A 24,962-nucleotide genomic window follows, 5' to 3' on the forward strand; every position below is an offset into this window, starting at 1 on the left:
GATTTTTCAGAGTTGCACTTTTATTTCTACAGGCAGAGCTACCTTTATAAAATTATGTTACAAAGAAATACACATTTTGTGGGTTTCTTCTTTGGACCATTTCAAATTATCATCTACTCTTCAGCGGTGGACTAATGAATAAAAAGAAAATGCAAATGGTTAAGTCAATACAATGAAAAGATTGTTTTTAAAATATTATTTATATTCTGACGAACAATGGAAATCATTACCAATACTTTTAGTTAATGTTTCTTAAGCTCCATTATTTATGCAATTTTAAAATCAGTTGCATCTAACGTACCTTCACAGTTATGTCACGGCTTTTACTTCTAAGTTTGTTGACTTGAGACTCTGCAATGTCAGCACGTTCCTCGGCTTCCTCCAGTTCATGCTGCACCTTCCTGAATTTGGACAGGTGAATATTGGCCTGTTCCTCCTAAAGGGGAAACAGTAGAAGAAATAATCAGATTACAGGTTAGAATGTTGACCGCAGGAGAAATGTAACTGTTCACTAGGATAATAGAAGTGTGAATCATTCACAAATGTTTTGACAAAAGATATTGTGTGTTTGGAGTGGTGACCATCAGTTCCAATTCTGTGATCCACACATTTTGATATCTGTCGTCCAACTATTCACAAGTTACACCACCTTTTTATTCTTTGTGAGGTAAGACTGAATCATGAATTAGTTTATCACATTGTTCTTTTATATCTGGGACCTGAATTTGAATCCAGCCTAGATTGGATGAAAGTCTCTGTGCACTGATAGGGCGTTGCTTTGTGCAGTGTGTTTCAATATTTTCTTTATATCTGGGACTTCAGTATACATGTTGACAAAGGAGAACATTTTCACTTTCTGAGCTGCCTTATGACTTTTTACAGCCTTTATTAGTATATTCAATGCTTGGCTTACATCTCAAAAACAGGCACAATGCAGTCTAATTTCTGCGCCAAAATTTTCCCATATGGATGCGAAACAACATATGAGTAGGTAATGAAGTAGGTGAAACTTCATAAATATTTTTACAAGTTCCATAAGAAATGCATTTGGAGTCTGGATTATAGAAAATGCAATCCTGATATTCAAAAAAGTGAAACATGAATCAGGAAATTATAATCTGACTCTGCTGGGAAAAGTGCTCAAGGGCATTGCACAGTGCTGTCCCAAAGAACAATAGGTCAAACCCCACTCATTTCTAGAATTCTTTGAAAATATGGTGGATGAAGGTTACCCATTGGATTTCAGGAACCATGTGTAAATCTTTAAAACCCCAAGTCCAAGGGAAAACAACAAGTTTGCCAGGTAAACTGAAAATTTCCTTGACAGTAGAGAGTTGAAGATGAAAATAAATTGAAGAGCACTGTCACGTGTGATTTCTGATCTGAATGCCATTTTCAAGGTTTCTTCTGGTCACAATGGTGTTGTAGTCAGATGACAAATATAAAAGGAGATTAAATGCAATCACATCCAGACCAATTAGCTGCAATATGCAATGGTGCATGGATTTTAATATAAAAAGGGTATAAAATGAAAGGTGAAAAATTTCAATGAGATTAATATTTCACTGAAAGCATCTCTTGCTCAGTCTTACGTTGTTAACAAAGAAGTAATAAAATTCTGAGATATGTCTCAAATCATTTGAGTATAATAAAGTTATTGTAATCTTTTATTGATGGTGAACCCATAATCAATATACTGTGCAATTTTTGGGTACCTTATTTCCAGGAAGTTTTGATGCATTTGACAATTCAGTTAATAATGACAGTAATGATTCTTTCCTTAATTCTGGGTTCAGAGCCTAAGCAATGATTGAAGTTTACAAAGCTGAATATATTCTTATTGAACAAGATAGGATATGTAAATCAGTGAAAGGAGATGGCCTGATAAACTAAATGACCTACTATGTTTTCTGTATAAACAAATTTTTGATATTCCTGACTTTCCTTTAGTGTGGATTGCATGAGTTCTTTACACTACAGAAAAAAATCTCGAATATTTGAAGTCTGTGGGCAGAATTTTACACCAGCCGGATTTTACGATCCCACCGTGATCAATGGACTGTTGAATGGCTCACCACATTTTACGACACCGCCCCCACAGAGATGGGGCCGTAAAATTCTGTCTTAAATTTTAGCTTTATAAAATAATTTTTAAAAAAACATTTTGAAGGATAAATTCAACTACAGTGCTAGTTACTTACAATCTCCTCGCATTGCCGCTTGTAGGCCTTAACTTTCAGCTGCAGCTTGTCAACTAAATCCTGTAGTCTCAGAACATTTTTCTTGTCTTCTTCTGACTAAATAATGCAAAAGAGGGAACAGTTACATTGTAAAAGTAATGATTACTACTAATTCCCACAGTGACATTCCTGCTCCAAATAATGAATTTCTAAATACCTCGTAAGACAGTTCCTTGACTCTCCTTTCATATTTGCGGACACCTTTGACAGCATCAGTGCTTCGTTTCTGCTCAGCTTCCAGTTCATTTTCCAGCTCACGCACCTAAACCAGTCACCAAATGGCATTAATTATTTTACATCCATGCAAGATTCATACTCCCGCTAAATTATTATGATTCTTGTTTTGTTGCTAAAACCTCAACTTCTTCACAAACTTCAGCAAGCAGCATATAATAGTACAATCTTGTCGCTTACCCTAGCCTCCAGTTTCTGGAGCTGTTTCTTTCCTCCTTTCATTGCCAGCTGCTCAGCCTCATCCAGGCGGTGCTGCAGGTCCTTCACTGTCTGCTCAAGATTCTTCTTCATTCGTTCAAGGTGGGCACTGGTATCCTGTTCCTTCTTCAGCTCTTCAGCCATCATGGCAGCCTTGTAACCGTGAGGTAATGGGGCAAATCATTATTTACGCTTAAACTTGAAATAGCACCGACAAAGTAATTCCCTTATTTCAATCCGCATTTGTACAAATAGGAATAAATAGTTAACTTCTGGCTTACATCTGTGATAGCCTTCTTTGCTTTATCTTCAGCATTCCTTGATTCCTGAATTGTATCTTCCATTTCAGTTTGGAGATGATTCAGGTCAGCATCCAGCTTCTTCTTGGTGCTGATGAGACTTGTGTTCTGCAGGAAAAATCAGTTTGTAAGAACTTGTTTTGTAGGATGTGTAAACTGCAAAAATAAAAAGGCTGATTTAAAATTTAATGTAGCTGCTTGGCTTTCTCAGAAGCAAGAACCTCAGCAGTGAGTAGGTGGCCGGAGCTGCTGGCTTCATATGTGTCAACTTTGGCATTCCTTTTTGGACCAGAAGGAGCAAGAGTGTACCCCCTCTTTCCAAGGAAGTCTTCAGCCTCCCCCAGGACATTTACCGGCCACTCCCAAGCCCTCATGATCTGCAGGCCTGATTGCCAACATAACGCTAGCCCAGCTTGCCAGCCTATGCATCTTCCAGACCGCAGTCTTTTCCTTCCAGATCACAGGCCTCTACGCCTTCCCAAACACGGGCCTCTCCCCATCATTGTTGGAGCTTTCTCCAAAGCACTGACTGTTGGTCAATCCTCCTGGCAGCAGCCAAAACCTTCCTTTGGCTTTCGCTGCTGTCCATGAAACAGAGTTTAAAAATGTTCATGAAATTCTGCCATTCAGTTCAGCAAGGATTTCTACCTACCAAACTTTGGGGAGTCCTTTGGCTATTTTTGTCCTCACCCACACCCTCTTAGCCTCTTTGGAAATATAGCCTGAATGTTGTCTGTGTCATCCAAATTGACATTAGTGTGTAGACAAACCTGAGAGTGCAGCAGCTGTACTCTCTCAGTGACATCAACAAGCTCTTGTTCAGCAATTTTGCGAGATCTATCTGTCTGTTCCAGTGCTGCTCTCATTTCTTCAATCTCAGCCTGCTGCAAGCCACTCCTGCGCTCAACCATGGCCAATTGCTCCTTCAAGTCTTCCTGGCTTCTGAGAGCATCATCCAGGTGTAACTGGGTATCCTGTTTAAATGACAGAAATATTTTGTCAGGAGCTGTCATAATAAACTATAATATACCTACAAAATTAACATAAATTTGAATTAGCTTTTTGAATGAAATTTTAAGAGTTTTAATAACCTAAAACTGGTAACAAATTATAATTCCTACACTTTTCCAACAAGTCGGGTCATGAAAAAATGCCATTATATTTACAAAATTGACAGATGATACAATATTTAAAAATACTTTTCAAATAATTATAAATCAAAGACAAATGCTCATTTGAACAGACCTTTAAATGACCCTGAATGTTTCTGAGATGTTTCTGAGCTTCTGAAGCTTGACGGTTCGCATGTCCCAACTGAATCTCCATTTCATTCAGATCGCCTTCCATTTTCTTTTTGATTCTTAAAGCATCATTTCTGCTCCTGACTTCTGCATCCAAGGCACTTTGCATTGTTTCTACAACTCTCTGGTGGTTCCTCTTCAACTGATCGATCTCCTCATCTTTCTCTGCAATTTTCCTGTCAACTTCAGATTTGATCTGGTTCAATTCTAGTTGAATACGGAGGATTTTGCTCTCTTCATGTTCCAGAGAGGCCTATAATTTTAAAACATTTCACACATTTAAAGTTATAAAAGCTGCTTGTACTCTCTGATACTAGTGTGCGTTAAATTCATCTACCCTTCTAGACTATTATATTATTGGAACATAGAAACATAGGAATGGGAAGTCATTTAACCCCTGGAGCCTGTTCTGCCTGGAGCCTGTTCTGCCATTCAATGATATTATGATTAATCTGTGACCTAACTCCATATATCTGCCTTTGCCACATATCCCTTATGACCTTTAGTTCATAAATATTTATCAATTTCAGATTTAAAATTAACAATTGATCCAGCATCAATTGCCGTTTGCAGAAAAGATTTCCAAACTTCTATCACCTTTTGTGTTTAGATGTTAATTGATGATCAACTACCTAAGAAAGCTGGCTGTACTTAAAGTTGGTAAGCCACCAGGACCAGATCAGATGCATTCAAGGATACTGAAACAAACAAGGGTCAAAATTGCAGAAGCTCTGGCAATAATCTTCCAATCCTCCTTAGATCCTGGATAGTGCTAGAGGACTGAAGAATTGCAAATTATAATTACAAAATTCATTGTTTAAAAAATGGTGCAAGGAAACTCCATAAACTACAGGCCAGTTAGTTTAACCTGGGTGGTGGAACGTCTTTAAAAAATGATAATCTGTGACAAAATTAATAGTCACTTGGGCAAGTATGGATTTTTTTCAAGGAAAAGTGTTTAAGAAACTTGATTAAGTTTTGCAATGAGATAACAGGTTGATGAGGGTAATGTAGTTGATGTGCTGTACATGGATTTCAAAAGGTGTTTGATAAAGTGCCACATAACATGATACTTGGCAGTATTGTGAACTGTGAAGAGGATAGTGAAAGACTTCAAGGGGACATAGACAGGCTGGTGTAAGGGGCGGATATGTGGCAGATGAAACTTAATGTAGAGAAGTGTGAAGTGATACATTTTGGTAGGAAGAACAAGGAGGGTCATTATAAAATAAAAGATACAATTCTAAAAGGAGTGCAGGAGCAGAGGGACCTGGGGCATATGTACACAAAGCATTAAAGGTGGCATGCAAGTTGAGAAAGTGTTTAAAAAGGCATATGGAATTCTGGGCTTTATAAGTAGAAGCAAGGATGTTACACTATGAAATACTGGTTTGGTCTCAATTGGAGTATTGCATCTAATTCTGGGCATCAAACTTCAGCAAGGATATGAAGACATTACATAGAGTGCAGAAAAGAGTTTCAAGGATGGTTCCAGGGATGAGGAACTTCAGTTACATGGATGTATTGGAGAAGATGGGCAGTTCTCGTTAGAGAAAAGGTTATGAGGGGATTTAATAAATGTTCAAAAACATGAGGGGTCTGGACAGAGTAGATAGGGAGAAAATGTTTTCATTGGTGGAAGGGTAGAGAATCGGGTGGGCACCAATTTAAATTGACTGACTAAAGATGGCATGAGAAAAAACTTTTTCACGTACAGAGTGGTGGTTAGGATCTGGAATACCCTGCATGAGAATATGGTGGAGACTGATTCAATTGTGGCTTTCAAAAGGCTTTCAATTTATCTGATGACAAAAATTTGCAGAGCTACAGGGAAAGGCTGGGGAAGTGGGACTGACACTTGCAGAGAGCTGGCATGGACACACAGTTGCCAAATGGCGTGCTACTGTGCTGTACTCATTCTATGATTCTGTGCTTCTTTGATTTATGATTGTAATCGAACGTTAGCTTCCTAACATCAGTTTGCAAAAGTAAAAGTTGTATTACTTGAGTTTTAAAAATGCATTTTGCAAAATGCATTTCAAAAACAGAAAGCCATTTCCCTGGTTCAGAGTTATGCCAATCAATAACAAATGACAATGCTGTGTATAAATCCATTGGTTTATCTGTTAAGCTGAATGTAAAGAAAAACTATGCTTTGGAATGATCATCCATAAATTACACTCAGTGGACACCATTTAGTGTGTTCTCTTTCAACTGATGACTTTTAGATCTTTCAATCAATTTTAATGCATGAGACAAGTGTTGCTACTCTTACTCTATTTTACAAATACTATTATTCTCAATTTCTATTGTGTAAAGGTAAAAAAAATCATTAGTTTTACCTCTGCTTCCTCCAGAGCTGACTGAATCTCACTCTTCTCCTGCTCAGCTGTCTTCTTTGCCTTTTCTAGCTCGTGAAGGGCCTTGCCGCTTTCAGCCAGGTGCTCAGTCAGATCAGAGATCTCCTCTGGTTTAAGAAAAAAAAAAATTGCAAATTATACCTATTTTTGTGGTGATAAAACTAAGGTTACCAAAGCAATAAAAGGTTATACTCATGATGTGAGACTGATTCCTGAAGAGTTCAAAGCACAGTGAGTAAGAATGGAATTTTACTATAAATTTTAACAGTTATCTACATTCTTAAATGTCTAAAATGATAAGAAAGGTTTAAGATTTACGCTGCAGATTCTTGTTTTCTCGTTTAAGAGTTTCAAGTTGTTCCAGAGACTCCTCATATGCATTCTTCATCTTGAAGACCTCGGTACTCAGGCTGCGCGACTCCTTCTGAGCTGCTTCCAGTTCAGCCTGGCTTTCCTCAAATTTCTGTTTCCAGTCTGCCAGGATCTGTAGTGGACAGTTGCAAAAGTGGCAATTTAAAGTATGAAAATGCAGTTCCATACCAATGCTGATGTGAGAGTATGGCGGAGTGCGGAGTCCAGACTGCAAGGCTGGAACTAAACTTTGGGATGCAACTCATATTCTGCCTGTCACAAGAGAACTTGAAGCATGCATGTTTAAATAGAAGCACAAAGGTCTGCTTCTGAATGACTACATTTTATTAAGCAGAGCAGGGGATCAGCTTTCTTATGATGCTAAAAAGGTTCAGTACTAGATTTTAAAATATCCAGGAATGACAATGCACAGTTTGAGTGCATTTAAAACTTGTTTTTAAACAATGCAAGAGAAGTAAGCATTTCAATCCCTTGGGCTGAATTTTCTGTTTGGTGGAGTTGGGACAGAGCAGGAGCGGGCCTGATCACCGCACCGCCATTTTATGCAGGCGGGCCAATTAAGGCCCGCCTAGCGTAATGCCCAACTCCCAAGGAAAGCTGGAGTGGGCGGGCAGCGGCAGGAGTGCATTGTCCGCCAGGTCCAATGGCGGCCTGGCAGTCTGTTCATCAGAAGCGCTGGCAGCCTTTGCAAGACTTTACAATGTCAAGTGGAAAGGCTCATCAGAGGGCTTCTGGCGAGCAGGCCAGTCCGGAGGGTAGACCAGCGGAGCAGGCCAGGCTGGAGGGTAGGGCGGAGGGCCAGTGTGCCCCTTGTTTCTCAGATGACTGCCTTGCTGCCCTCCTTGAGGAGGTGCTAGTTCCCCAGGAAGGGAGGAGGAGGAGGCCCCCTCACATGACGAAACGTGCCTGGGAGGAGGTGGCGGAGGTGGTGAGCTCCCGCGACATGGTGCGGCACACCTGGATCCAGTGTCGCAAGCGCTTCAACGATTTGTTGCGCTCTGGCAGGGTGAGTACCATGTTGGCATTGGTCATGTAACCCAGCAGGTCGCCTTACCCCTCTGCTGCCCACATCCCCCCAAGTCTGAGTGTAGGGACTGTGAATCCCTGACTGAGTGAATCATTGACGGCATTTGTCCTTTGCTGGGTGGGCAAGCAGATATTGCCCATGCTGAGGTCAGCCTGAGAGGGTGATGAAGAGATGTGTATTGCCCCCGCAGCATGTGTTACACTGAGTCCCACAAGACTGGTTTGGGGGCAACCTGGAGGAGCTGCACCAAGGCGCTGTGTTTGAACTCCAGGACATGTCCAAGCCATGGTGATGAGATGCTGGGAGGGGAGCTTCAAGGTGGCAAGGCTTCGAACCATCTGCTGTGTTCTGCACTCCACGTGCTTGCGCCTCCTTGCTATGGAAGAATATACCGTGTGGTGCCCAATGTGATGTAGGGGGTGTGGGGAACAGACCTAGCATCTTTTGTGAGTGTTCGGCAGCAGCGGGGTGAGGAGGCTCTGGAGCCCTGATATGTCCCACTCTGGTTGGGGTGGGCTGTGCGCAAAGAGAGTCCATGTGCAATTTTCACTAATCAATGCTCGTCTCTCATTTTCAGTAAAAGAATGCTCATAACGCGGCAGAGCATGCAAGGGCTGGCGACGGCCAGGCACAGATCGCCATTCTTAGCCGCTTCGAGCAGGAGGCCCTGGATCTGGAGAGGCGCCATGTGCCAAGGTCCACTGGTGTCAGTGAGGCCGGGGTGCCACAGCCAGGTATTTATGCCCAACAGTGAGGTCAGCATTGTTCTCCCAACAGCCATAGCAGTGCTGAATGTTAATTGATTTAATTTTGCAACATGGCTTGACCATTGGTTATGGAAGAATGAGCACATAATGATCTGAGGGACAGGGATGCACATTGACATTGTCTCCACGTTAACTGATCCACTGTCCTTGTTCTTCCTTTCAGCATCATCGGAGCAGGGCCAGGAGGAGGAGCAGCAGATGCCTCCTCTCACACCTGAGGGGCCTGAAGTTTCACCAGTGTCACACAATTTCTGCGAGGCAGGCACCAGCGCAGATACTAGCGCCTCGGTGGGAATTCGAACATCGGATAGTGTCCCAGGGCACAGTGATGAGGGTACTTTACAGTTGTTGGAGGATCTAGCAGAGACAGAGTGCCCATGGTGCAAGCAGTCGGAGAACTGCAGGGGACCAGGCACATGCTCAGTCGGTGCCTGATGATGAGTCTCTGGAGTCATCCGCGATGCAGCAGGTGCAGGAAATGCAGCCAGGTGTGCGGGAGCATCTGGGGGAGATACATGAGGCTATGCTTGGCTTAGTCTCCGTGGTGGAGGAGTCTACGCGGACGATTGCCGAAGCTATGAGCCACATGTCCGAGTGCCATGCGTTCTCCATGGAGAAGGTGGCTACTCTCGTGGAGAGCCTCCTCCAGGAGACCCATCAGGGCTTCCTGGGGATGCGCTCGGACCAGCAAGCCCTCACATCGGCATTGACCTCAGCTGGTCAGTGCCAGTGTGGGAGATGCTCTGGGCATCAACTTTCCCAGCTCGGTGCGCATCCATCCACAGCAGGGAGGTCCGAAGCGACCTCATGTCGGTGCAGCAGCTGCCTGGCGTCTCTGCGGGCACCTCTCAGGGTGCTCCAGATGAGGGTGGCAGCTCCTCCGCCTCTCTCCCAGTGACCATAGCATCCGGTGATGCTGCAACAACTGGGGAGATGCCAGCTGTGGAACTGGCAGCTCCCTCCCAGGCGGGGCCAACGCTGGCTCCACAGGCCAGAGGACGATTGCCAAGGTCATCGAGGCCAACAGAACAGCAAAGTCAGCAGACTGTCTCAGATGCCACTCCGAGCGATGGGGCAGCACCAAGACGTAGCACCCAGAAACAAAAACATAAGGCACCTTAGGCACACCATGGGTTTTTCACTGGTGCTTTTGTGTTGGCCCCAGATGAGGCCCTTATGATTTGTTTTATTTGGTAACACTATTCTCTTTTTTTTTGGAATAAGTTGGTTTGCTTGACAGAATAAATTCAGATATGTCACCATGGCTGAAAGTGCCTCTTTTCTCCTGCATATGTATGGTTTTCAAAACTGTATTGAGTGTTTGGTTGGACATTCAGCTTTATTAACAAGGCCCTTAGTGACTGTTGCTAACCTGGCAGATTTTGCACTTAGGTGTTAAGTATCGAGCTTACAGCCTAGGCTTGTCCTGGTGGTCCATCTGTGGTGTGCTAGCTGAAGGTTCGTTGGATTAAAGCCTCCCGGGTGTCCCTGCCTCCCTGGAGTATGCCTGGGTCAGTGTCTACCCCTCAGCATTTCCCTGTGCGTGCTCATCCTCGGACTCATTGCTGGACTCATCGTGTGCAGCCGCAGCCACTGTGTCTACATCTTCATCGTCCACTGCATCCTCCCTTTCCAGCGCAAGATTGTGGAGAGCGCAGCATGCTACCACTACCACTGAGACACGATCTGGGGGGTACTGGAGTGTGCCCCCGAACGGTCCAGGCATCGGAAGCGCATCTTGAGAAGACCGATGGTTCTCTCCACCACAGCCCTTGTGGAGGCGTGGCTCCTATTGTACCGCTGCTCAGCTTCTGTTCTTGGATGGTAGAGAGGTGTCATGAATCACCTTTTGAGGGGATAGCCCTTGTCACCCAGCAGTCATCCATCAAACTGGGCTGGAGCACTGAAGAGCCCCGGCACCTGGGAGTGTCTGAGGCTGTAGGCGTTGTGGGAGCTGCCTGGATTCTTTGCACAGTCTTGTAGGATCAGCACCCTGTGATCACACACTATCTGCACATTCATGGAGTGGAAGCCCTTCCTGTTGACAAAGGCACCGGGTTCACCTGCTGGCGCCTTGATGCCCACATGTGTGCAGTCTATAGCACCCTGGACGCGGGGGAAGCCAGCAATGGCCGCAAAGCCTCAGGCTCGCTGTGTCTGGCTTGCCTGGTCCCAACAGTAGTGGATGAAGGTCAATGCATGCCTGAACAGAACGTCTGTAACCTGCTTGACACAAGTGTGCACAGCTGATTGGGAGACACCGCAAAGATCACTCACTGACCCCTAGAAGGAGCCAGATGCATAGAAGTTGAGGGCACCTGTGACCTTCAAAGCCACTGGCATGGAGTGTCCACCCACTCAGCTAACGGAGATCTCAGGCCGTATCATCTGACAGATATAGTTGACTGTCTCTCTTGAGAGACGGAGCCTCCTTCGGCACTGCACCTCAAACATATTGAGTTGGCTGCTTCGCCGCCTGTATACCCTGGCAGCAGGATAGTGGCATCTTCTGCGGCCCTTCCGCCTTGGACTACCTCTTGGCCCTGCGCCCCTTGTGCCTGTGCCTGTCCTCCCAAAGTTGGCTCCCCTGGAGGGTGAATGTGCACTCCTGGCCGCCTCCCCCTTCTAGCCCTCCCTTCCTCCTCAGAGGAGCTGTCTCCAGTGGACAGTTCAGTTCCCATTCCGAGAGTAAGGGAAGGTTTCCTGAAACTTGCAGGCCCAGGCACTGTAGAGTGCTAACCTGAAGGTTAAGAGTCCAGAAAAAGCAGCTGGTATGCGTTTTGAAGGACTGAGATCACACAGGCATGCTTCAAAAACTTTCAGAAATAAATGCTCGACAGTTCACACTCACAAGCCCAGTGAGCCCTCTTATCCTGTCCGTGGATGAGGTTAATACAAATGTGTCCTACCCGCCTGCCTGTTGCACCCGTGTGCTGAGCCGAAGATTGCACGGGTGCCGAAAAATCAGTGTCAATTGGTGCCTCAAGGGCCTTAACTGGCCCGTTAATTAATGGCGGGCGTGCACCGGACATCATCGCGCGCCCGCCCAGCGAAATATCACAATGGCACGCGGCGACGTCGGGATGCTCGCCTGATGTCACCGTGCGTCATTTTATGCGCGGATGTGCGGGGCTCGCCCCCGCATGCCAAAGGGAAAATTCAGCCCCTTGAGTTTGTTCCGCTATCTTATTAGATCATGGCTGATCTGTGCTTCAACTTAATATATCCCCTTTTCTCCATATCCCTTGGTAATTTTACCCCAACAAAAATCTATCGATTTCAGGCATGAACATTTTGATTTGGACAGCATCCACAAAACTTTGGGGGAAGAGAGAATTACACTCCAGTCATTGTGAAACTTAAATGTTATTAGATGGTTTCCTGGATGGCCCTGTCCATTCAAGGATCTGATCTAATCCTAACATATCATGCCAGACTTGTGTCTATCTACAGCTGATTTTATTTAATATTAATATGAAATTGGTATTATAAATAGAATTATAGAGAAGGGAAAACAATAATAAACATAATTACCTTGTCAAAGTTCTTCTGCTTCTTGTCAAGAGCTTCTGCTGCTGAATTTGCCCTCTCCACATCTATCATAAGATCCTCCACTTCATTTTGCAATCTCTGTTTTGTCTTTTCCAAGGAAGCACATTTGGAGTTCACAGCCTCAATGTGTTCCTCTGCATCCTGCAGTCGCTGAGTAAGCTTTTTCCTGATAAGTACAAAACCAAAGATGTTGCAAAGACATTATCTTAAAGAACATGTTGCATGACACCAAATTCTCATTTTATTAAAACATACTTGGCCTCCTCCAGTTCCTCCGTGCGCTGGATCGCATCCGTTTCGTATCTTGTTCTCCACTGAGCGACTTCGCTGTTGGCCTTGGACATGCCACGTTGGAGCTCAGCCTTTGCCTCCTGTTCCTCTTCATATTGCTCACGGAGCAAATCACAGTCATGGCGGGCAGATTGCAGAGCATGTGCCAAGGCGCTCTTAGCCTGAAGTAATTACCCAGTTGGTAATAAAATAATGATTAATATACATGTGATTATTACTGTGTTAATAAACTTTGATACTTTGCTTATGGACACAATGACTAGAAATTCGCCACCTCTAATGGTAGCGTTTTAGTTCAATTATTGGACAATCACATCACAAAATGTAATTTTTATAATGCTGCCAATTGAAGAATTTAAATTGATTATATAATATTTTCTTATAAACAAATATGAATTAGTAACTTAAGTAATTTTGATACCTTTGTTTCTTCCTCCAGCTGTCTCTTGAGCTCCTCAACCTGTTGAGTATATCCTTGTTTACCTCTTGTAAGCTGAGATACCATGGATTCTTTCTCCTCCAACTGGCGATTCAGTTCACCTGCAAATCAGAAGAGATTCCAAGCAAAAAAAATCATAAAATAACGCATTTTCTAGACACCAAAAAATAAATGGTTGTGCCACTGCTAAATACCATTTTCTGTTGTGAGACGTGCTCTATGAGTTGATAAATCATTGATCAAACGTTGATGCTCATCATGTTTGGTCTTCAGTTCGCTGACCTGGTCCTCAAGAGTCCGGGACACTTTCTCAAGGTTTGCCTGAAAGCAATATACAGAATTCTCAAAGGATGTGAGACCAAATGGACACCAACTATTAGGCATAACTATATGATGGAATAGGTTTTAGCAACATTCAGCACCTTACCTTGTTTTTAGACACTGATTCCATATTGCTAGCAAGGTCATCAATTTCCATCTTCAGCTCACTCTTTTCCTTCTCAAGCTTCTGTTTCACACGTTGCAGGTTGTCAATTTGTTCCCCAAGTTCTGCGACACTATCAGCCTGTTTCTTACGAAGAGCAGCAGCCGTGGCTTCATGCTGTAGGGTGGATTCTTCCAGATCGCGACGCATCTTCTGAAATTCCGCTTCACGTTTCTTATTCATCTCAATCTGTGCTGCAGTTGCACCGCCAGCTTCTTCTAGTCGTTCACTGATCTCCTCAAGTTCCCGGGAAAGATCAGCTCTCTGTTTCTCAGCCTTGGCACGAGAGGCACGTTCAGCTTCAATTTCTTCTTCAAGCTCTTCAATACGGGCCTAAAATAAATATTCATTGATTATAATCTTAGAAAAAGTAATACAGTTCATGAACATAACCTTTAGAAAGGAAGCATCGATAATTTTACTGGACACATAAATCACCTGTAATTCTTTGATCTTTTTCTGCAGTTGGGAACCCAAAGCCTGCTCATCTTCAACTTTGCTTTGAAGTTGGCTGATTTCAAATTCCTTCCTTTAATAATGAGTGAAAAATTAAACTACATCAATCAATTATGAAATTTCTGTTATTAATGAACTCACAGCAGAAATTTTTTTGCTGACATGCTTGACTAGGTAATATTTAAAATGCAACCTTAATCCCTGATTAACACCATATTACTCCCAATGAATGACCCTCTTGATTGAACAGTGACATTAGCCTACATACACTAATTCGATGACTAATGTTTCATAAGATCATGCTAATTAATGGAAATTCCCTGACTGAAGTGTCAATGTCTCCAATAATCTAATGAATAGGACAGATGAGTTAAGAATTCCAGCAAAGGAATGTGCACAAAAAGTAAGCTAAATACTGACTTTTTCAGCTTCTCATCCATTTGCTGCTTCTCGTTCTCCAAATCCATTATGGTTTCTTGTGACAACTTCAAGTCACCTTCAAGCTTCCTCTTACTGCGTTCAAGATCCATGCGAAGTTTTTTCTCCTGCTCTAGTGAACCTTCGAGCTTTTGAATGAAAAATGAACTTTTATTAGAATTTGCATCAAACAATCCCAGTATCCTCAAACCCATTTGACCTAGTTGTGTTTAGGAACACTTACATCATCAACTTGTTGCTCCAGCTTAGTCTTTGCTTTGGTCAGAGTGTTGACTTTGTCCTCCTCTGCCTGAAGGTCATCCAAAGTCTGTTGATGGGCCTCTTGGAGGGCTTTCTTTTCCTTAGTTACTTTAGCGATACTTTCATCAAGACTAGCCATCTCTTCGGTGAGGTTTTTAACCTTCATTCATCAAATATAAAACATACAGAAGTATTTCATGAGCATAATAAACAGTTGTGAACATTCTGCAGTGGGTTATGGATCGATTGTACATTAAAAAAATTATCTATTCATACCTTGTTCTCAGTGGCATGTTTTTCTTTTTCAACTTTGGCTAAAGTGAGTTCCAAATCATCAATATCTTTCTTCAGTTCTGAACACTCGTCCTCCAGTTTTCTCTTCTTAGCTGTAAGTTCAGCATTTATCTCTTCTTCATCTTCCAATCTTTCATTAGCTTCTTTCAGTTTAGCCTCCAGTTGAATTTTATTTTTAATCAATCCTTCACATCTTTCTTCTGCATCTGCCAGAGTTTCACTTTCCTGAAGAAAAATGACACTATGAATTATATCAGATTATACTTTTTACAAGTTGTCTACAGAATTTACTATATTAAAATGATAAATGTTGGTACCGATTGGACTTGGAGTTGCAGGTCATTCTTTTCCTGTACAAGAGCCACCATTTTCTCTTCTAATTCCTTCCTCCGTGCTTCAGATTTGGCAAGTGCCTCCTTAGTTTTCTCAAACTCATCTTTCATATTCGCCATTTCCTTCTCAGTTTCAGCACTCTTCAGAAGAGGTTTGATCTTAAAATACAATTGCATCCATGGCCAGTGTTTGACATTCGTGAATGCACGGATGTTGTACTGTAGAGTGTACAGTGCTTCCCTGTAGAATACAGATAGGGGAGCATAGTCCATAACAATCATTTTATAGATTTTGCATCAGAAGAAACTCATGTATCATATAAAATATATTTTTCTGACAAATTTATTTTTGACGTTCATATGTAATGACGTTTACCTCCTTTCCATCATTTTCTTAAATTCAACTCGCATTAAGTATCCACGGCACATAGCCTGTGTGCGGGTAATGAGTTCTGCCAACTTTTCATCTCTCATCTCTTCAAGTGTACCCAAAAGACCAGCCTTGAAGAACACCTTAAACAATAGCACAAGTTTTTGTTATAACTTTTTAAATATTCAACATGGAAAATAAGTTACTAGTTACTGGATTGTATATTGGACACTAGAAAATAATTTAGCCTGTCCTTTCCACTTTGTGCCATTGTATTGTCCCTATCTCATATAGTTCTGTGTGTGCAGTGGGGAGAGGCATGGTTCTCAAACTAAGTTGAAAACTGAGCTTCCCTTAGAGGACATTGTTAAGTTTTATCAGCCCATCATTTCACACTGATAAAATTAAGTTTGAAGTACTCTTACCTTAGTGTGTCCAAACTTGTACTGTGTATGATCTACATCAATAGATCCCAGTAGCTTCTCAGAAGCCTTCTTGCTATCAATGAATTGGCCGTCAGGAATGGCACTTGCATTAAGAATCCTGTATCTGTTATATTAAAAATGTATATATGTTAGTTTCCTCCCCTATTTCAGCCACATATATACTCATCATTTTGATGTGACAAAAACTGATGTGTAGTTTTTGAGATTAATTACCTTTGCTTGAAGTCAGCATAGACGATCCTGCTTGGGAATCCCTTTCTGCAGATTCTAATACCCTCCAGCACACCATTGCACCTCAGCTGGTGTATGACAAGGGAGTTCTCCATAGCACCTGATGGGTGTAACATAACAATTATCAACAGAATAAGGAGGGTGAACGTTTTCATGACCTTCTGTTCATTTTAAAAACAGATATTTGCAATCATTACAAATTTTACAGGTGATTTATTTTTTCCATAAGAAATCAAAGCATTATTTCACATAGTGTAGTATATAGGTAGGGAATGACACTTGCCTGGTGTCTTTGTCTCATTGGGGATGATACAGCGCACAAAATGTGGATGTGTAGTTCTCAGGTTAGCCATCAGCTTGCCTAAGTTTTCCTATGAGGTGAACAAGAAAGTAATATTGATCTCCAATTTTGTTGCATGGTATTAACAACAATAATAAAAGACTGACATACTCATTAATCATATTTAATACACTTGATTAATGTTTTGCTCACTCACTCAAATTAATAACACTTAGTTCACTACATATTGTAAATGTACATGTCAGAGAAAATCATACCCTAAACAGAGCAGATACTGTCTGGAAGGATGAGCCCTTCTTCTTGCCACCTTTCTTGGCACTAGCTTCTGTTAAAAAGAAGCAACAAATATGTTTGTTCTAAACTAATTAGAAAATAGAAGAATACAATGTTAACAAAAAGGAATATTCATATTTGAGTGTAATAGAAATTTACCTTCAGCGGTTACAGAATAAAGATGACCCAGTAGTTTCACTGATGATTTCTGGAATAGCCCAGTTACAGTTTCATTCAGGGGGTCCTTGTTCTTGTCCAGCCAGCCAGAAATGTTGTAATCCACAGTGCCAGCATAATGGACCAGTGAGAAGTGAGCTTCAGCCTTTCCTTTGGCAGGCTTGGGTTTCTGGAAGTTGTTTGACTTACCAAGATGCTGATCATACAGTTTATTCTTGAAGGAAGTGTCTGAGGCCTTGGGGAACATGCACTCCTCCTCCAGGATTGAGAAGATACCCATGGGCTGGGGTAATGACAAAGTTTATTACCATTGAGACATTGGAACTGATAAAATGATGTCTATATAAATGTATTTCAATTCTAATTAATGTTTTGTGTGATGTTACTGACCTTCTCAATGAGTTCAATGCAAGCAGCCAGGTCCATACCAAAGTCAATGAATTCCCATTCAATTCCTTCCTTCTTGTACTCTTCTTGTTCCAGAACAAACATGTGATGGTTGAAGAACTGCTGCAGTTTCTCATTCGTGAAGTTGATACATAACTGTTCCAAGCTGTTGTACTGAATAATTAGAGCAATTTATTTAATCATTGGATTGCCTTTTCAGTGCTGTTAATCTTAAATAATTTATTTTGTTGATATTTATGTTTCTGATTCTTACATCAAAAATTTCGAACCCAGCAATATCCAGCACACCAATGAAAAACTGTCTGGCCTGCTTTGTGTCCAGTTGTTGATTGATACGGACAACCATCCACAAGAACATTTTCTCAAAAATTGATTTGGCGAGGGCACCAACCGCATTGTAGACCTGAAAGAATACAATATCCTTTTCAGCAGCAGCCTAAATTAAATGTATTAAACACTAACAGAAATGCAAAATATTGCAGATGCTGGAAATCTGAAATAAAAACTGGAAATATTCAGCCGGTCAGGTATAATATGTGCAGAGAAAACAAGGGTCAACAATTCAAGTCAATGACTTTTCATTAGATCTTCTGAAAGGTCATTGGCATGAATCATTAACTCTTGTTTCTCTCTCCACAGTTGCCACACAATCTGCTGAACGTTTCCAGCATTTTCTGGTCTTATTTTAAACAATATGAATATTCACACACCCGTGTTATTTTACTAGAATTCTTGGAAACTGTACCTGCTGAACAGTTTGACCTTTGGTCACAAATTCATTGCCAACCTTCACCCTTGGATAACATATAGCCTTTAGCAAATCTGCAGAGTTGAGGCCGGTCAGGTAAGCAACTTTGTCGGCATCTAACAAAATATAAAGGAGAATTTGATTTTATTTGTGTCTAACATACAATTTGTAATTGGAATACTGTTGTGCAATAGACACAGATAAATAATATTTTCTGTTGTTTAATTAAGGCACCTTATATAAAGGTTAACCTTCAGATCAGCACCCACCCTTTCTCAATGCAATATTCTGGACAGTAATGCTACACAGATGTCAGCATGATAAAAACAAATAGTTGTTACAATCCTCCAGAATATCTGTGCTCCTCCAATTCTGGCCTCATGATTATCCTTGATTTTAATCACTACACCATTGTCAGTAGTGCCTTCAGCTGGGCTCTAACCTCTAGAATTCCCTCCTTAAACCTCTTTGTCTCTCTCTACCTCACTTTCTTTCTTTGAGAAGCTCGATAAAACCCACCACTTTGAACAAGATTTTGGTCAAGTGCCCTCAATCTCCTTATGGGACTCTGGGTTGAATGTTGTTTGGTAATGCTCCTCTGAAGGACCTTGGGAAGTTTTATTGTGATAATGCTGCTGTATAAATACAAATTGTTGTTATATTTCTTTTTATGCTGGGTAAATGGGAATTAGAAGTTGGTTTCAATTAGATGTGACTTGAAAAGAATTCCTTCTGTTATTTGTCAGGGGTTAGCCAAAGTATCAGCTATCCTGAATCATTCACATTTTCAAATGGGAGCTGGTAATTTCTTGTCATCAGCGTATGTGTGCAGAAACCAATGAGGTCAATTGTTGTGGACAACAATCAAAATTGTTCGAAGGAAACCCAAGCCAGGGTAGTCAGTTTTCATTCAACAGGACCACTCTCTCCAACTTACAGAAATGATGGTATGACATTGCAGGGTAGAAATATCAAAGAAAAGTCTCAAAGATTTTAGCTTGGAGATACAACACATTTGTTGGCAAGTAGTGCTCAGCATGTTGTAACTGGTTAGAGGGGCAGTGGTCTCTATTTCTGCTGACCCAAATACTACACCACAAGCAAACAGATTACTAGAGTAAGACAGAAGATACAGGAAGTGCAATGCAGACTTAACAATAATTCCATGAGTGATGTAGTTCCAAAATATTACAATACAACTTTGGTATAGTTTAGATGTAAATTGAAATAAACTGCACTTGATTGATTCATATATTATTTTGAATTTATAAATCCTAGTAAATACAGTAGTGAAGGGGGACATGTGAAAATGTTACCTTCTGTGCCATCAGGCTCGGCCTGTTCCTCACGCGGTTTTTGCTTGAATTTCAGGTTACCAAAGTGCATTACTGCACCAGTGAGTTTGTAGATACCCCATTTCTCATCAGCTTCGAAGCCCAGGATATCGATGGCACTCTTTAAATTCAAACAATTGGGTTACAATCTAACAAAAAGGCTCACATGCTGAAACTTTCTAAATTTACTATAATTAAAACATCTCAGATTTCATAGAGTGATTCAAGTCATAAGGGGTCTGGACAGAGTAGTTAGAGAGAAACAGTTACCACTTAGGAAAGGATCAAGAAACAGAGGGCACAAAATTTAAGATAATTGGCAAAAGAAGCAATGAAGACAAGAGGGGGAACATTTTCAGGCAGCCAGCGGTTAGCATCTGGAATTGCATGGCCTGAGAGTATGGTGGAGGCAGGTTCAATGGAGGCATTCAAAAGGGAATTAGACTGTTACCTAAAGAAGAAGAATGTACAGAGTTTCTGGGAGAAGGTGAGGAAATAGTGAATTGCTTATTCGGAGAGCTGGTGCAGACATGATGGGTTGAATGGCCGCCTACTGCACTGCAACAATTCTTTGATTCTGAGATCTTCATGCCGCATCTTATACCTCAAAATTTTCTCACCTTTAACTTTCTTATTGATACTGTGGAAAAGCACTGCAGGCATAACCTTTCTTCATATTGGCCTCATTTAGTTATATTTCATATCTCCATTCTGGACACAGTGATTTGAGAACAAAATGAGCTATAGGAGCTGGTTACCTAAATGTGCACATGCCTTAAGATCGATGAGTTAGAATAAGAAAATACAACTAAAGATGATACTTACATCAGTTGCCATCAATTCATCCTTATCATCAATACTGCTGACACTAATCTCACCCTGGCTGATGAAGTGAAAATCATAGGGGTTGGTGGTAATGAGACAAGCCTCTGCAGAAAGCAAAACAAATGTTTCGTCAGAAGAATTGTGATTAACCGAATGGAGGTTCCATGTTACCCAATTTTAAAGTCAGGCTTTCCCTCTTCCATTCAGCCAACATGTCAAATTCAGTTTTAAATCAACATTGGCCTGGTATTCACTGTACTAACACACCATTGAAACCACTATAGACAGGAAATATATTTATAAAATGTAAATCAGATAAAGTTGAAAGGAAAGTATGAAAATAATATCATTAAACTAGAAGTGATAATGAATGCAGCTTGGAACTGAATGTGTATCTGGGAGTTTGGTGAGTGAAGGAGTTAGGTGAAGAGGGGAAGGAGGTGTTCCTTTCCTTTTGATTTTTCACCCCGTAGGAATTGGTTCTTACTCTACAATAAAACAATAAATATATAAATAAATAAATATAAATAAATTCAAAAAACAATAAATAAATAAAGATAAAACAATGAATGGAAATACATTTAAAAATAATAGAAATACGTGGGGAAAGAAAAATATATAAAATATATATATTTTTTTAAAAAATATAAATTATTGGAAAAAGGGGGATCGGAAAGGGGGTGGGGATGGAGGAGAGAGTTCATGACCTGAAGTTGTTGAACTCAATGTTAAGTCCAGAAGGCTGCAAAGTGCCTTTTTTGGAAGATGAGGAACAGCACCTCATCTTCCGACTAGGCACTTTACAGCCTTCCGGACTTAACATTGAGTTCAACAACTTCAGATCATGAACTCTCTCCTCCATCTCCACCCCTTTTCTGATCCCCCTTTTTCCAATAATTTATATTTTTTTAATATATATTTTTTTAATATATATTTTTCTTTTCCCACCTTTTTCTATTATTTTTAATGTATTTCCATTCATTGTTTTATCTCCACCTTTTAGCCCATTTCGATCCCTTCCCCCTACCCCACCCCCACTAGGGCCATCTGTCACTTGCTCGAGTTGCTTTCTACCCTTAATGTCACCATTAGCACATTCCATAGCTAATATCACCACCGTCAACACCTCTTTGACCTTTTGTCTATGACATCTTTGGCAATCTCTTCTTTGCCTCCACCTATCAATAGAATGTTATTGTTTGTTGCAAGGGGAATTGAATACAAAACTAGGGAGGTTATGCTTCAGTTATACAGGGTATTAGTGAGACCACATCTGGGGTATTGTGTACAGTATTGGTCTCCTTATTTAAGGAAGGATGTAAATACATTGAAGCAGCTCAGAGCAGGTTTACTAGACTATACCTGCCTGGAATGGGTGGGTTGTCTTATGAGGAAAGGTTGGACAGGCATGGTTTGTATCCGCGGGAGTTTAGAAGAGTAAGAGGCAGCTGGATTGACAGGGTGGATGTGGAGACGATATTTCCTCTTGTGGGAGAATCTAGAACTAGGGGTCATTGTTTCAAAACAAGGGATTGCTCATTTCAGGCAGAGATGAGAAGAAATTTTCCTCTCAGGGGGCTGAGTCTTTGGAACTCTCTTCCTCAAAAGGCAGTGAAAGCAGAGTCTTATGAATATTTTTAAGGCAGAAGTAGATAGATTCTTGATAAGCAAGGGGATGAAAGGTTATCGGGGGTAGGTGGAAATATGGCGTTGAGGTTGCAATCAGATAAGCCATGATCTTATTGAATGGCAGAGCAGGCTCAAGGGGCTGAGTGGCCTACTCCTGCTCCTAATTTGTACGTTCATACATATGTTTGTATATTTGCATAACACCAGATTTTATTTAAACTGATCTATTTATAGGATGAGATTAAGGTATATTGCAAATATCAATGTGCTGGAATTAATCCTTCACACATTAGCAAAAAAAAATGAAGGTAGCACATGCCAAAACTTCCATCCTTACCAACAATTTCTGGTTTGTGGTTGGTCATCATCTGGTAGAAAATGTGGTAACTCCTTTCTGCTTTTAGCTGGAATGTTACTCTGGATTTTTCCAGTAGATCTAGAGAGAATGTACACATACAAATATCGATTCACTGAAGAACCAGTGTGTATGTCCAAAAATTAAATTATGGCTGATATTTGCAAATCAAATTCTGCAGAACTTACAGGTTTCAATATCAGCAGAAGACAGTTTCCCAGTGGTGCCGAAGTGAATTCTGATGAATTTACCCTGGAATGTAAAGATGATTTAAAGCATGATTTCACAACAGGTACACAATATAATTTGTACTATTGAACCATTCTGATTGTTACACTTGATTGCTTATAAGTGTCGTGCACACTAGGGGCTACAATCTATGCAACAGCAGGAAATGTTCAAGAAACTTACGAAGCGAGACGAGTTGTCATTTCTCACTGTCTTGGCATTACCAAAGGCTTCCAGCAAAGGGTTGGCCTGGATGATTTGATCCTCCAGGGACCCCTGCAAAAATACTTTTGATTAGTACAAATTGGAGCATTTACCGAGTCAAGAAATGAATTCCAACTAAACAACCAGAAATTGCCGAATTTTACTGCATCAATTTTCTTTTTTACCTTTCCCGATGCCTGAATTTCCTTCTTCTTGCCTGCGTCACTAGCAGTTGCAACTGATGCAAAGTACTGGATGACACGTTTCGTGTTCACAGTCTTTCCGGCACCAGATTCTCCGCTGGACGGGGCGAGGGTAAAAAATGAAGAAATCGAGAATTACCGGACTAATACAGCGATTTAAAAGACGAGAGCCAATTGCAATTCTACTAGTTAACAACCTCTTTGGGAATATATTAAACCAGCAACACTTACGTGATCAAAATGGACTGGTTTTCGCGATCTGTAAATAAGACAAACGCAAGATCAACCCTCAAAGTGCAGAAAACAGAGAGAATGTGCATAAATTTATTCTGTGGTTCCAATATTTAACAAGAATAAAAATAATTCTGTGCTGAACAGGAGAAAAAAGTCCCTACAATACTCACCAGTTAACATGAACTGATAGGCGTTGTCAGAGATGGAGAAGATGTGTGGAGGAGCCTCTTGACGCTTCTTGCCTCTGTAACCCACCACTACCTCGGGGTTGTACACGGGCAGCCACTTGTAAGGGTTCACGGTGACACAGAACAACCCAGAGTAGGTCTAAAGTAAGAGAAAACGTGCCTTATAACTAAGTACCATTAATTTATTTAATTATGGTTTTCATTTTGGAATTGACAAGTGCGTGCAGGACCAAGGGGGCCAGGTGATTCTCAAAGGCAAATATTTGAAGACGGCGGGACAAGTTAATAATGCAGTTCTCCATGGGTTTAGAGTACAAAAGCCAGGAAGTTCTGCTAACCCTTTATAGATCTCTGTTTAGGCCTCAGCTGGAGTGTTGTGTTGAATTTACTTTAGAGAGGATTTCAAGGCCTTGGAGTGAATTCAGAGGCGGTTTACTGACCCGCTATTGCGGATGAGGGACTTCAGTAATGCAGTGAGACGGGATAAACTGGGATCTTTCTCATTACAGCAAAGAATGTTAAGGGAAGATTCAACAAAGGCATTCAAAATTACAAAGGGATTTAACGGAGTAAATAAGGAGAAATAGTTTCTATTGGCAAGAGGGCGGATAATCAGAATTAGCAGAAGGACCAGAGAGTAAGTGAGTGTTTATTTTATACGCAAAGTGTCAATGGGACGTGTACTGTACTCGCTGAAAAAGAGGTGGACTCAGAGTCAGTATTCACTTTAAAAAGAGAATTGCGCACTTGAAATGCAAAAAAATGTGCGGCTCTTTAGGGAAAGAGCAGGAAGAGTGGCACTCATTGGATTGCTCTGGTCTGAAGCCACTGTACTTACATAGATCATCCAGGCTGCGTAACGCTCTTTGAGGTTGTACAGCACAGACGCTTCATTCAGATGGGTCAACATGGCCATGTCCTCGATTTTATCGAATTTTGGAGGGTTAATTGAGAAGACTTGGTCTTCTTTAACAGTTACTGTCTGAAAAATAACCAACAGACCTACCAGGTTATTCAAAGAAACATGGCATGAAGACAGCAAAGCATTTCAGGATGATCCACTCATTTTCAACTCACCCTCTTGTCCAACAGAGTCTCCACAGTGGCTTTACCGCCCTCTTTGCTCTTGACTGTACCTTTAACGTACAATTCTTTACTATCGAACACATAGCAGGCAGTTTTAGCATCGAATGGTCGGTTCTGAGCTTCCAGCCTCTCCTTATCACTTTTACGCAGGTACATCGCCGCTTCGCCAAACACTGCCATTTCCGCGTCCCCCATGGCTTCGGTTTACTGTTCAAACAACATTGGTGCATATTTATAAACGTTACCAATTCAATCCTTTTTTTTTGCTTAAACAACTCAATCGGTGCTAATGTGTCCCACCTAAATTAATATCTCCCGGCATCATGATGTTGCATTCAGACCCTTCCAACAATTCTGCTAAAAACCGCATTCTCCGGTCTGAATTCGGATTAGCAGCC

At 41.3% G+C, this 24,962-nt stretch overlaps 1 protein-coding gene across 1 annotated transcript; it reads right to left on the reverse strand.

Annotated features, from left to right (window-relative positions):
- On the reverse strand, positions 1–24,759 carry LOC144699646 (myosin-4). Its single transcript, XM_078570750.1, has 39 exons — positions 24,556–24,759; positions 24,317–24,460; positions 23,461–23,617; positions 23,288–23,315; positions 23,039–23,153; positions 22,833–22,931; positions 22,610–22,673; positions 22,404–22,502; positions 20,438–20,541; positions 19,595–19,733; positions 18,276–18,394; positions 17,784–17,933; positions 17,513–17,683; positions 17,105–17,405; positions 16,930–16,997; positions 16,655–16,742; positions 16,354–16,471; positions 16,120–16,243; positions 15,701–15,837; positions 15,310–15,565; positions 14,975–15,217; positions 14,682–14,858; positions 14,441–14,586; positions 14,003–14,093; positions 13,508–13,897; positions 13,275–13,401; positions 13,063–13,181; positions 12,606–12,802; positions 12,333–12,516; positions 6,951–7,116; positions 6,615–6,739; positions 4,217–4,525; positions 3,742–3,945; positions 2,954–3,079; positions 2,655–2,825; positions 2,398–2,502; positions 2,202–2,297; positions 302–436; positions 1–131 (listed from the first exon to the last, which is right to left on the reverse strand). The coding sequence occupies exons 1-39, from the start codon at positions 24,757–24,759 to the stop codon at positions 114–116; spliced, it is 5,814 nt and encodes a 1,937-aa protein (XP_078426876.1). The 3' UTR covers positions 1–113.
- Positions 24,760–24,962: the final 203 nt, after the last annotated feature.

This window comes from Cetorhinus maximus, chromosome 24 (assembly GCF_964194155.1).
Source record: "Cetorhinus maximus chromosome 24, sCetMax3.hap1.1, whole genome shotgun sequence".
Lineage (NCBI taxonomy): Eukaryota > Metazoa > Chordata > Chondrichthyes > Lamniformes > Cetorhinidae > Cetorhinus > Cetorhinus maximus.

Excerpts from the sequence above, each read along its gene's own strand:
- LOC144699646 (XM_078570750.1), bottom strand. The coding sequence starts at position 24,759 with ATGGGGGACGCGGAAATGGCAGTGTTTGGCGAAGCGGCGATGTACCTG. Across the intron at positions 23,316-23,460 it reads CTATCAGTTCATGTTAACTG|ATCGCGAAAACCAGTCCATT; the intron begins GTGAGTATTGTA and ends TCTTATTTACAG. Across the intron at positions 3,946-4,216 it reads ACATTCAGGGTCATTTAAAG|GATACCCAGTTACACCTGGA; the intron begins GTCTGTTCAAAT and ends TCATTTAAACAG.